The sequence below is a fragment of the Macaca mulatta genome, chromosome 14 (assembly GCF_049350105.2).
Source record: "Macaca mulatta isolate MMU2019108-1 chromosome 14, T2T-MMU8v2.0, whole genome shotgun sequence".
In the NCBI taxonomy this organism is placed as follows: Eukaryota; Metazoa; Chordata; class Mammalia; order Primates; family Cercopithecidae; genus Macaca; species Macaca mulatta.
Window position 1 is genome coordinate 10,287,997 of NC_133419.1, and position 12,986 is coordinate 10,300,982.

General features: G+C 56.1%; 2 protein-coding genes across 37 annotated transcripts in view; one reads left to right on the forward strand and one right to left on the reverse strand.

Moving 5' to 3' along the window:
* Positions 1 to 12,986, forward strand: part of MACROD1 (mono-ADP ribosylhydrolase 1) — a 171,676-nt gene that overhangs the window by 49,901 nt on the left and 108,789 nt on the right.
* Positions 158 to 12,986, reverse strand: part of FLRT1 (fibronectin leucine rich transmembrane protein 1) — an 83,027-nt gene continuing 70,198 nt past the window's right edge. For 4 of the 7 annotated variants that reach the window (XM_001115424.5, XM_028833308.2, XM_077962509.1 and 1 more), the window contains exon 3: positions 158 to 2,901. In XM_001115424.5, the coding sequence (XP_001115424.2) occupies positions 828 to 2,852 (2,025 nt within the window). In that variant the 5' untranslated portion in view covers positions 2,853 to 2,901 and the 3' untranslated portion in view covers positions 158 to 827. Of the gene's footprint in view, positions 2,902 to 3,546; positions 3,650 to 12,986 lie in introns of all 7 variants that reach the window. The other 3 variants (XM_077962510.1, XM_077962511.1, XM_077962512.1) reach the window with 1 other exon arrangement.

A 12,986-nucleotide genomic window follows, 5' to 3' on the forward strand; every position in this document is an offset into this window, starting at 1 on the left:
CCGTGCATGTGGCTCTGTCTACCCATCTGTACTTAGAGACACTGCGACAGGGATAGACAGGCAGACAGATGCACCTCCAGGTGGCGGGGAAAGCTACGGCTTCCGCCGGGGCTTCTACAGGAGAGCGTGGTGCATGGAACTGAAGAGGGCTTCAGCCTAGGGAAAAACAAGTTTGTTTGTTTTTTAATCAACTACATGATTGTTCAAAGAATGCAGTGAAAGACGCCATGTTTCTGCAAATCTGCAAGGGAAATGGTATGGAATGAGCCAGGGGAGAGATTTCAGGTCCGTATCTCCAGGGCAAAAGATCTTTTCTTCCCTCTCTCCTTTGTGAGGAGCCTGAAAACCTTCCATCGCGTTGCCAGCGAGTGGCCAGCAGCGGGAGAGCTGCGTGGGAGCTTTGAGAGCCGGCTGCTTCTCCCTGGCGGTTCCTTTGTGACGGCCCTGAACAGAGCATGAGGTGTCCACAGATGTTGTACAGGTAGTATCCTTCCAGTTCAGGGAAAAAAAAAAAACAACAAAAAACCCAACCCAGCCCTTCCTGTGATATTATTTTTAGTCCTTCCCTCCCCAACTGGTATAACTCGGTATAAATTATGTCTTCAACAATGTCGAATTCCCCCTCCTGCCTTCTATTCTTTAAAAAAAAATTGTCACGGTTGTGTTCTACAAAATCGTCAGCCCTCCCCAAACTTTGCTTTCTGCGGGGGAAAGTCATCCGTGGAATTTCTCTTCCTTGCTCTCTCGGGTTGCAGCAGGCTGGGCAAAGCCACGTGGCCACGCCAGGGCAGCTGGGGCTGGGGCGAGGCAGCCCAGGTGGGCGGGCATCATGTGTAGGAGTAGTCTATGTCGGGGATGCCGCCGTCCCGGTAGCCCCGCGTGGTGCCGTAGCCAATGGTGTGCGTGGCCTTGCAGAGGCTGCTGCCGTTGGAGGGGAAGATGGTGTGGACCACGTACTCCTCTTTGGCGCGGTACGGGTTGATGGGCAGCATCTGCAGGCCGGGCCCACGGATTTCCAGGATGGAGTTGTCCTTCTTGGTCCCCGACTCCATATAGTCATCCTTTTTCCTGCTGCCCCGGTTGTAGGCCCTCTCCCGGGTCAGCAGTTCGCCCGCTTGGTGCACGTACCAGCAGACGGCCCCCAGGACCAGGAAGAGGAAGACCAGAGCCACGGCCCCACCGATGATGCCCGCCAGGGGCAGGCCCGCCATGGGGCCGGCATTCTGCTCCTGGTTGAGCGTGGTGGTAGGGCTGTAGCTGTCGGCCGTCTCTGCCTTGGCACACACGGGTGTCTCGTCAGCTACATAGGCATTACTGGTCTCCATGGTGACCATGCAGATGATGTAGGTGGACTTGGGCTCCAGGGCCGTCAGCAGGTACTCTGTCTTGTCCCCCTGCACCAAGGTCTCTGTGATGGAGCCCACGGCCGGGCTGTGGCCCAGGCGCAGCCAGCTGAGCCGGAAGGAGGAGGCGGGGAGCGTGGCCTTCCACGTGATGCGGATAGAATCTGCTGTCAGGGCCTTCACGTGGATGGCCAGGGTCTTGGCACCATCGCCCGTCGCCATAGGGTAGTCAATGTTGGAGTCGGGGATGCGTAGCCCCGGCCTTTTGGCCTTGAGGGTAAACAGGGAACCCTGGGGCGTGGTGGCGGAGGCGTGGTTGCTGGCCGTGGTCTTGGCAGCCGCGTTGGCCACGCCACCCTGTGACCCCGTCTCAAAACACTCGTCCATCTCGCTAGTGATGTCCTTGATGGCCATGCCTCGGACCTTCTCAGGGCCCTGGCACATGAGGCCCCGCACGTTGACCACGGCCGCCCGTGCCTTCACCCAGTCCCGCAGCCACATGAGGTTGCAGCCACAGAACCAGGGGTTGTTCCTGAGCAGCAGCTGGGCCAGGTTCCCCAGGTCGTCGAACAGGCCACGGGGCAGCGTGGTCAGGTTGTTGTTGGACAGGTCCAGCCGCTCCAGCTCACGCATCTTGGCCAGCGTGTTGTAGGGGATGTGGCTGATGGCGTTGTCCTGCAGGTAGAGCTTCTGCAGGTGGGCGCTGGGCAGGTTGAGGGGTGGTGCGGCCAGCGAGTTGCGCACCAGCGAGAGCTCTGTGAGGTTCTGTAGGCGGCTGAAGGTATCGTCCGCGATGCGCTGGTTGGCCAGCAGGTTACCGTCCAGCACCAGGCGCCGCAGGCTGTTGAGGCCCTTGAAGGCATGCAGCGGGATGGTGGAGATGCGGTTGTCGTCCAGTCGCAGCTCCTCCAGCGTGTGTGGCAGCCCCGAGGGGATGCTGCTCAGGTGGTTCCGGCTCAGGAAGAGCAGCTTGAGCTGTTTGCTGTCGGCGAAGGCGTCCTCCTCAATGCTGACGGTGGACACAGAATTGTCATCCAGGTGCAGCTTCTCCAGCAGCGGGATGCGGGCCAGCGAGTCCCTGGCGATGGTGCGCACGTTGTTGTCCTGCAGGTGCAGCTCCCGGAGGGAGCGGGGCAGGTTGATGGGGAACTCGTCCAGGTCATTCTCGTACAGGTAGATGACCTGCACGTTGACCTTGGTCTTGAGGTCCTGGGGGATGCCGGCGTTGTTGATCTGGTTGTTCTGCAGGTAGAGGGTGGTGGCGTCATCAGGGATGTCTGCAGGGATGGAGGTGAGTCCCCGGTCGTTGCAGTAGATGAAGCCGTTGTCACAGCGGCACACCGAGGGGCAGGTGGTGCTGTCGATGACCTCCGTCAGGAAGGCGATGAGCCCGTAGCAGAGGAACAGCCAGTCCCGCAGGTCCATGGTGGACGTGGTCATCACGACAGTGGCCGTGACAGTGGCAGTGGTTGTGGTGGTGGTGGTGGCGGTGGGGTGTGCCACCACCATGGTGGATGGCTGGGGGTGTCCGGCCCCACCTGGCCTGGAGCCTGAATACCTGCAAGGAGCACAGGGCGGGGTCAGTGAGAGGGAGGAGGCGACAGTGACCCCAGGAACGAATCGTGCACCCCTCCCGCCTGCCAGCCTGCACAAGGGGTGGCCAAAGTCACCCAGGAGCGAATCGTGCACCCCTCCTGCCTGCCAGCCTGCACCAAGGGGTGGCCGAAGTCAGGTCCTGCAGGGTGCGGTCAAGCTGGAGGAGCGGCCTTTGTGCCAGGTTTATGCCACAGGTGATTGCTCCCGCCAAGGTCGGATTCTAACAACATCTGGCTAACGTTAAATCGTATCGGGAGACGTTAAATCGTATCAGGAGCCAAGAGGTTGCCCATTAATGAGACGCACGCTGCCACAGCCCTCCTGAAATGTGATCCGGAGCCTCGGGGAGGTTAATTTAGTGAGAGCCATGCAGCAGGTTTGGTTTCTTCTCTCAAGACTTCACACAAAGCCAGTCTTTATGACCGATGCTAAAGGTACCAGTCAATATGGATGGGATGGATTTAGGGCGTGTTTTATGGATTCACAGCCGCTGTTTCCCTGGCACCGCACGAGGAGCAGGCATTGCTATCTGGCTCGGACCCAGGGTTCAAAAGGAAAGCTTGTTTCTGGAAGGCCCAGGAGCTCAAAAGGGGGGCGTCGCCAGAACCTGCGAGAACGAAGCTGTCAGTGCCATCACTGGCGAGGAGTGCAGAGCAGGGAGCTTCATTGTCTGGTGTTAAAACAACATGTCCTGTTGTCACTCGTACATTCTACAGACAGAAGAATGAGGTGTCAACAGAATCACTTTCTCATGTATTTACAGAAATCTCTTTTCATCAGATGTGCCTCCCTGGCCCTGGGTTTCGAGTTGTGTGGGAAATTGTCCCACACCTTGCCCCTTTCTCAAATTATAAACAGACCGTTTTTTTTTGTTTTTTTTTTTCCTGGAATAGCTGAAAGTTTAAAGGAATGAGACAAATAAAAGGAGGGAGGCATTTGTACTCTGAGGGAATTGGCTGCAAGGTGTAATTTCAGTTTTCACAAATGGAAAAATTGCAGCATAGATTTTTCTTATATTATTTTACTGTTCATAGTGGTAAAAAAATCAATTAAAGAGAAATTATCTTTCAGTCTCAGTGAGGAAGGTGTCTTCATGCAGCCAGCAAAAGTCTGCTGTAAAACGCTGGGTTCACGGAGGCTTTTCAATGATGGGACAAGATGGTCTCTCAGAGCCTGAAGCCCCAGCCTGGGAGGGCAGCCCTGGTGTACACAGCAGAGCCGGCACCTGCCCACTGAGCCAGCAAGGACCTTACTTCCATGCCCCAGGGACTGAACACCTGTTTCTCAACCAGGCAAAACTTTCTGTCTTCTCTGTCCTTCTCTATTCCTGGCTGCTTTTTCTTTCCATCACGCAAGTTACTCTTGCAGGACCCAGCTCAAATGTTACCTCCTCTACTAGGTTTTCCTGGGGCCCCAGATAAAGCTTCCCTCTGTTCTGCCCATCCATCTGTCCACCCACCCATCCACCTACCATCCATTCATCCATCTGTCCATCATTCATCCATCCATCCATCCATCCACCCACCTAACCATCCATCCATCCATGCATCCATGCATCCACCTGTCATCCATCCATCCATCCATCCATTCTGGCATGCACCTGTCCATCCATCCATCCATGCATCTACCTGTCCATCCATCCATCCATGCATCCACCTGTCCATCTATCCATCCATGCACCCACCTGTCCATCCATCCATCCATCCATCCATCCATCCATCCATCCATCCATCCATCATGCATCCAACAGAGCTTTATTGAGAATCTACTATATTCCAGGCCCTGTTGTAGCCACTTGGGATTCCTTTCTGATGGGATGGATGGTAGCTCAAACTATAATAAAGACTTTGCTGAGAACTTTCCTAATATTTAAGTCATTTAACCCTCCCAGCAAACATGAGGTCAGTGCCCTTAATCCCACTGAGCAGATGAGAAAACTGAAGCTCAGAGATGTTAACTTACTCAAGACTACTTGAGAACCAGGTAGGAGGAACCTAGGCCATCTGGGGAGGAGGCCAGAATCTTGGCAATCTTGAGGCTGGAGCACTCTGTGGGTTGCAGGTCACACTGTTTGGTGACTGGTGTTTTCATGTCACCAAACTGCAAGGGCAGGGACTGTGGCCAAGTGTGGCTTTACATCAGTGGCCACCCGACGACAGAATGGTCCCCACCATGGTGAATGCCTCTGCCACTCACCCCTGCACACTCAAAAGCTCCCTTTGCACTTACAGGGTCTCTGCCCAGACAGCCACCACAGTCATCAAGGTGGCTGCCAAGGCCCTATGCAATCCTGTGTGGCACCCCCGTTGGCCTTGTCCACTCCATTCCCCTCTCACTGACTGCAGCAGCCAGGCAACCCCTGGTATCCCCAGGGCCCTGGCACATGCTGTGCTGTCTGCCCAGACAGCTCATCCCCAGATCCATGCCTCCATCTCCTTCTGGTGAGGCCTTTCCTGGGCACCCTATCAAGAATTATAACTCCCAGATACTCCTCTCGGTTCCTTGCTTACCTATAGTATTTACCACCAACTAACACACTACATGTTTTATCTTTTTTGTTTTGTTTTGTCTTGTTTTGTGTTTTGAGATGGAGTCTCGCTCTGTCACCAGGTGTGAGTGCCATGGAGCCATCTTGGGTCACTACAACCTCCGCCTCCCGGGTTCAAGTGATCCTCCTGCTTCAGCCTCCTGAGTAGCTGGCACTACAGGTGCCCACCACCACGCCTAGCTAATTTTTTGTATTTTTAGTAGAGACGGGGTCTCACCATGTTGGCCAGGATGGTCTTGGTCTCTTGACCTCGTGATCCACCTCCCTGGGCCTCTCAAAGTGCTGGGATTACAGGTGTGAGCCATCGCTCCCGGCCCTTTTTTGTTTTCATTGTCTGTCTCCCCACTAGAAGGTACTCGCTATAAGGGCAGGGATTCGTGCATCTTACTCATGGTGTTTCCCACGTGGCAGATGCTCACTAAATATTTCAAAGGAGAAACTGTGATGGACTTGTTCTGTAGATGAGGGAACGGGGGCACAGAGACCTGCCCATGGTCCCCTGGCAGGAGGAGGTGGGGTCTGGATTCCACCCCAGGGCTGTGTGGCTGCAGGACCCCAGTGCTTGACTCCAGATTGCTGAGGGCTGTGAGTCCCTGGCCAGCCCAGACACAGTCCTGCGGCCCAGGCTGAGCATTCTCAGACCTTCACGGAGGTACCCACTCTCCCGTGAGCCTCCTGCTTCCTTTGCCCAGGGCCATCCCAGGTTGCCCTGGCCCTTATCTGACCACCTTACCTTTCATTACATCGGGCACTGGGAAGGACACTGGCCCAGATCGTGGGAGAGGACGGGCTTGGAGGCCAGGACAGCATGCAGAGCTAGACACATCAGCCTCCAGAGGATAATGAAAAGCCTAGGCGGTGGGGTGACTTCTCTGGCCAGACCTCACCCACTCCCCTTCACAGGCAAGGGTGCAGAGGTTGCCACCTACACACAGGTCCACAGCCCTCATTTCACAGCCCAGCAGCCTGAGACTCAGAGACAAGAGGGGCCCAGCCAAGGTCACAGTCAGCCCAGATTTCCCACTGCACGTCTGTCCCTTCTGCACCGAGCCAGGCCCATGAAGGTTATGGAGCCGGAGGTCCTGCCTCAAGTCACTTATGAGCAGGCAGGTAGCACAGGGCAGGTGCTAGAGACAGGAAGACACAGGCCTGCTCACAGGTCACCTTGCCTCCGTCTCCAGGGTCAAGTCTGAGTCTAGGAGCACCTCTGCCAGGGGCCCCCCAGCATCTGGCTGGAGGATTACCCCCCTCCCTGGTCTGTTGGCTGATGACTCCTGGCACAAGGGATACAGGTGGCCTTTGTACTCGGCTGTTCCTGAGCAGTGCCCTAAGTAGGGGGCAAACTTGTAAGGCAAAAGCCAAGGCAAACCACCGCATTCCCTGGCATGGACATCTGTTCCCAGTGCCCGCTCAGCTCATGGCCACGGTCCTCAGCCTCCAGAGGCCTCAGCATCATAATAGAGTCTAAATTGCACCTTTCAGAGATGCTTGATAGATAACCAAGAAGCATTTGGGAGGCAGGGACCCAAGGCCTTTCCGCTCCACTGTCTGTGGGCCTCATCCATCTTGGCCAGAGGCTCCCCTGCCACCCCCCGCCCCCCAAGGCCAGCCCGAGGCTGAGCCCTCTGGCTACAGGAAAATAGGGCGGGGCCTAGGGGTGGTGAGGAAGATGGCACACCTCACCAGAGGAGTCTTTAATTGCCTGGGTGCCTGGCTGCCTTTTTATTCCCTTGTTGTGTGTTTCATAGTTTATGCGGCCATCAAATTAAACTGGTAAATCGCCTGTCTTTTATGGGATCGCTTGTCGTCCTTGCGTGGATCCCTCAGACTTCAGCGTCGTATGAGTTACGACCTGCCAGCTCCATGACTGACAGCCGGATCCTTGGCGGGCCACAGGGGTGGGGGAGGGGAGCAGTGGGATGGCTCCGGCTGTAGGTATCCAGGACTCCCCCCGCTTAGCTGGGGGCCCTGGGGCATTATTCTTGGCATTATTCTTGGCTCTATCAGTCCTTGGCCCCTGCCAGCCTCCAGGACAGAGAGGCCTGGGTTCAAGTCCTGCCTCTGCCACTTTCAGGTCATGTGATTTCTTTTTTGAGACAGGGTCTCACTCTGTCACCCAGTCTGGAATGCAGTGGCTCGATCATGGCTCACTGCAGCCTCGACCTCCCTGGGCTCAGGTGATGCTCCCACCTCAGCCTCCTGTGGAGCTGGGACCACAGGCGTGCACCACCACATCTAGCTAATTTTTATATTTTTTGCAGAGATGGGGTTTTGCTATGTTGCCCAGGCTGGGCTTGAACTCCTAGGTTCAAGCAATCCGCCCACTTCAGCCTCCCAAAGTGCTGAGATTATAGGCATGAGCCACCACGCTGGGCCTCAGGCTATGTGATTTTGAGCAAGCTGCTTGCCCTCTCTGAGCCTCGATTTCCTCATCTATAAATGTGGTCATAATAGGGGCCCTTACATGGGAACTTACAATTCAGGGTTCGCTGACATTTTATGTGCAGAGTACCCCCTCCTGAGTGCGATCTGGATGGCCCTGACGCATCCAGTTTAAAAGCTGCCACAAATCTCTGCCTCCCCAGACACGCGGCCTAGCTTCTGCAGTAGCTGTTGTCTCTGTCCTCCATGCTCCAGTGGCCCGTTCTCTACTCCCCTGCTCCTGGCTGCGCCTTCGGGACAGGCTGACCCCTTATCAGCCTCTGTGAAGTTGAGATGTTGCCCCCCCGTCCACCTCAAACTGTGTGGGTGCAATCCTGAGCCTCCCCCAAGCCATGCTGGCAGCCTTGACCCTATGTCTGGGCCGAACAGAGCTGGTGGATGGGGCCATCAACCGTCCCCTCCTATGGGGCCGTGTCAGCCTCCTATGGGAGGCCCTCCAAGCTGGTGGCAGGGTGGAGGGGTTGGGAGAGGTAAGAGGGTTTTAAATGGGCCTTTGTCATCAGGTCACCTAGTGGCCAGAAATAGTTTCTTACCTCCTCCACGCCACACTCACTCCTACCCCTGAGAAGTCCTGAGGCTTCTCTCCCTTCCCTCTCCGCTCCCTCTGCAGCCCTCCCCAGAAGCTGTGCTCACGGTGCATTAGACCCTTTGTGGAGCTCCTGCCCAGTGTCACGAGTGGGGAGAAGACAGCAGCTTCCCAGGTTTCCCAGGTCTAGGGGAGCAGTAGGGAAGCTGAGTGTGGGTGTCTGCACCCAACTGCAAAGCCTTTACAAGCCACTGACACCGAGCTTCTTCCCCACCACTTGCGGTGGCTTATGGCCGACTGTCTGCTGCTCAGCCTTTGCCGGGGACCCCGCTGCTGGCTCCTGGCCCTCATGGAACCTGGGGATGCTATTTTCTATTCATAGGCATGTCCTAGGAGCTTCCGGAAGCCAGCAAGGAAACAGCTCACATCCCTGTCTGGCCTCGCTCCCGTGTGTCCTCTTTCACCTGCCCCATCCCTGGGATGGGGGCATCTCAGGCAGGGCCAGGTCAGGAAAGGAAGTGTCCTGCATGCAAACTCTGTATGTAGGAAAGACAAGCACATGCTCACGTGCATGGATGCTGGTCACGTCTCCCCCACCCCCACTCACCCCTCAGCCTCCTTCCTGCCTACCTGCCTGCCACTGTCCTTAGGAATCTGGCTGCCCGTGTAGCCTGGCACTGGTGTGTGGCTGCTGCAGACCCTGGGGTCCTCTGGCTTTTCCCTACTTCCCAGCCCCCAGGTAGGGTCTCTTGCAAGGGTCTTTCCCCTGCCAGTCCCTCCCTTCGGCAATAATTCCTGTGTTTCCCCTAAACCTTGCCAGGCCTTCAAGTCCTCACTGAGAATGCTGTGCAGGCAGACTGGGCAGAAGCAGTTTCTCAGCTCCAGAGCAGGAAGGGCCAGTGGGACCCCAGTCCCACCTCCCACTAGACAGGAAGCCCCACCAAGGCACAATTATCTCCAGCTCTGTGATGGGGCTTCAGCAAACCTTTGTTTAAATTAATGAGAGACCCCACCTTCCTGGGGGCTCAACTGCAAACAAGACAGCGGGAAGAGGGCCAGGAGGTAGACAGGGCAGGCCGCTGCCTCCTGGTGCTCAGGGAGACCCAGGGAGAGCTCCCCTCCTTCTTCCCAGGAAGCCCCTTTCCTGCGAAGGCAAGTAGACCTGGGGCCTGCATGGCTCAACCCAGCTGCTCAGCCTACTGTGGGGTGGCCTTGGGTCTCAAGTCTTTTTTTGAGACAGTTTCGCTCTTGTTGCCCAGAGTGGAATGCAATGGTACGATCTTGGCTCACCACAACCTCCATCTCCTGGGTTCAGGCGATTCTCTTGCCTCAGCCTCCCGAGTAGCTGGGACTACAGGCATGCGCCACCAAGCCCAGCTAATTTTGTATTTTTAGTAGAGATGGGGTTTCTCCATGTTGGTCAGGCTGATCTCAAACTCCCGACCTCAGGTGATCTGCCCGCCTCGACCTCCCAAAGTGCTGGGATTACAGGGGTCTCAAGTCTTTATCTGCAAAATGTGGCCATAAACTATCTACTTCCCTGGGCTCTTGTGGAGATAAAGTAAGGTTTCTTTCAATGCTTAGCAGAGTCGTATTCAGAATGAGGGGACTATTACGGTTACTAGCAATGAGCCGTGCTTCCCCGAGCCCCAGACATGAACTGCAAGAAGAGAGGGGAGCCTTGAGTTGTGTGAATGAGGCTTTTCCAAGCCCTAGTTCAGGCAGATGCCCCAGGGACTGCAGGCCCACCAGAGGCATCTCCTTAGGGCAGGGGCTAGATGCCATGGCCCTCAAGGGCTTTCTAACTCCAGCTCCCACCAGGGCAGGGTGCCAGCCAGCCACACCCATCACCCTAAACAACTTTGCTCTGGATCCCGTCCACTGGTATCATTTAGAGCTTCTGATGCATGGGGGCTGGGGCGGGGATTCTTTTAAGACCTAAAGTTAATTATTTTTCTAATTTCATGCCGCATGCATTATGCATCAGCTGTTATCACTAGCGGTAATTGCAGACAGGTATGCAAATCCACTATAAATGCACCTAACTGCATAGGCCGTCTGGGCGGTGCTGGTGCCAGGCGGCGGGATGTCCTGAACTTCAGAGAATGTAAATCGCTTTAAAAAAACAAGACTTTAGAATTGTGTCTTAGGAGGTTAATTATATTGATAATAGTGTTCGATATTAAACCATTCAAGGCCAGGAGGGGGTGGGGGGATGAAAGGAGACACGTGTAATTTTGTTCCTTTCTCTCTTGGCGTTATTTAATAAGATGCGCCTACACCTGATGTTTCTGTCTGTCTGTGTCCATTTTTAGTAAAGCTGCCTAAACTGAGACTTAATTCCTTTAGGAAAGGGAAAAAGAAAGCCCAGTGGGCTGGGCGAGGTGGTTCCTTGTAATCCCAGCACTTTGGGAGGCTGAGGCGGGTGGATCACCTGAGGTCAGGAGTTCAAAACCAGCCTGGTCAACATGGTGAAACCCCGTCTCTACTAAAAATACGAAAATTAGCTGGGTGTGGTGGTGCGTGACTGTAGTCCCAGCTACTTGGGAGGCTGAGGCAGGAGATTCCCTTGAACCTGGGAGGCGGAGGTTGCAGTGAGCTGAGGTTGTGCCACTGCACTCCAGCCTGGGTGACAGAGTGAGACGCTATCTCAAAAAAAAATAAATAAATAAAAGAAAGCTCAGTGGAGTTTCAGAGTGAAGGAGAGGGGCTAAAGGTCTTTATTTTGGGGGGCGAGGAAAAGGAAGAGCAGCAGCACCAGCAGGGCTGGGGACAGTCCCCAAGAACAGGGCTGAGGCTGTGGGCTCTGCGCCGCTTCCCTCCTCAGCCTCCTTTAGGATCCTGGGCCGCAGCAGAGGGCCTGGAGAGGAGCAGTATGACTAGGAAAGGCTGGTGATGGGCGACACTCACTGATCCTAGATCAGAGGCTTGGCACTGGGCTCTGAGGGCAGGGCCTCTCAGGGGCTGAGAACAACCCTGAGAAGGTGGGAGGCAGGTCCTGCTCCGTCATCAGTTTACGGATTGCCTCCTCCCCCTGGAATGTAAACTCCTACAGTTAGGACATGGTCTGCCTTGTGCCTGGCATGGAGCCTGGCACAGAAAGTACTCAGTAAACATCTGATGAATGAATGAACAGGGCCACCAAAAGGGAGGCCCCTGAACCTAGACCCAGGGCCGGGTGGTGGTAGAGAAGAGGGAGGCTGGCCTTCCTGCAGCCCACCCCAGGATGCCGTGGTGACCCAGGGTGCCCTTACCACAGCAGCCCAAAGAGGCAAAGGGAAGGGTCTGGATTGTGCCACAGATGGCAGAGGGGTGGCCACAAACCCAGGCCTCAGACTTGATATCCGGAGCTCTCCCCTTCCCAGGTCTCCTACCACCTGTCTCAGCTGCCCAGTGGGACCTCTGTGGCCCCAAAGGGAGACTCTTGGCCGTCCCTACTCACCCCCACTGATATGGATGCTGGCCTGGCACTGCCCAGCCGCGTGTCTGTCTCCAACTATCAGAGGTGAGCCTCACTTTACTACACAGGCCTTTTCCCCTCCCGCCCACCCCACAGATACACACATGGATGGAACTCGCCACTCAGGACCCTGGAATCATGAGATAAAGGACCTCAGTGATTGTCTGCTTTTTGCAGATGAGGAAAATCTGAGGCTCCGCATGGATGAGACGGGGTGGAGACAGAGCCCTCCAGCAGCTTGGGCAGCCTCCCCGCCCATCTCCTGGGGCCTTGGCGCCCAACTCTAACCCTTTCCCAGGGGTTTGGCACAGGGAGGGTGCTGGGGTACAGTGTCCCAACTCCAGCGGGGTCTCACAGGGGCTGCTCTTCTCCACCAGCAGGTCCGCAACCCCTCACGCCTGTGGGCTCACTCACGCCTGTGGGCTCACTCACGCCTGTGGGGCCACTCACGCCTGGGGGGCCACTCATGCCTGTGGGGTCACGCCTGTTAGCGTTAGCAGTAGCTAGCAGGGCTGGGTGCTTGAGTGTTGGGCACGTCAGAATGCTCTCGCCAGCTGGCCACAGCCTGTGTAGAGGGGAGAGGCTGCATCCCCAATGCAGAAAGGGGAGGCACGCAGGGAGGGGCAGACTTATCCAAGGTCACACGCTCACAACCAGAGGGCCAGGCCCCAACCCAGGTCTGTCTGCCCAGAGCGTTTGTTCCTTGCCTCCCTTTGCACAGAGCCACTGAGCAGATCTTCCATGGCAGCAGGCCTGGGGGGCAGCAGCTGCTCCCCTCCAGCTTCGCTACAACCTAGGAATGACCCCCAAGCCCTCCTAGGGACTGGAGGGGCAGTAGGGACCAGGGCTGGGCACTGGGAGAGGAGCAGCTGGGAGCAGAAGGGCTGCAGGGCAGGGGCCCAGCTCAGGCTCAGGCGCGTTCGCGGCCCCGCTGCCGGGCTGGCGCACTTTTATAATAAATAACAGCAAATAGCCCATCCGCAGGGCATCTTTCACGCCGGTGGCTAATAACACGGCTATTAATGCCCCCGCAGACGGCGTGCACGCTGTGCCGCTCTGACGAATGTCCCA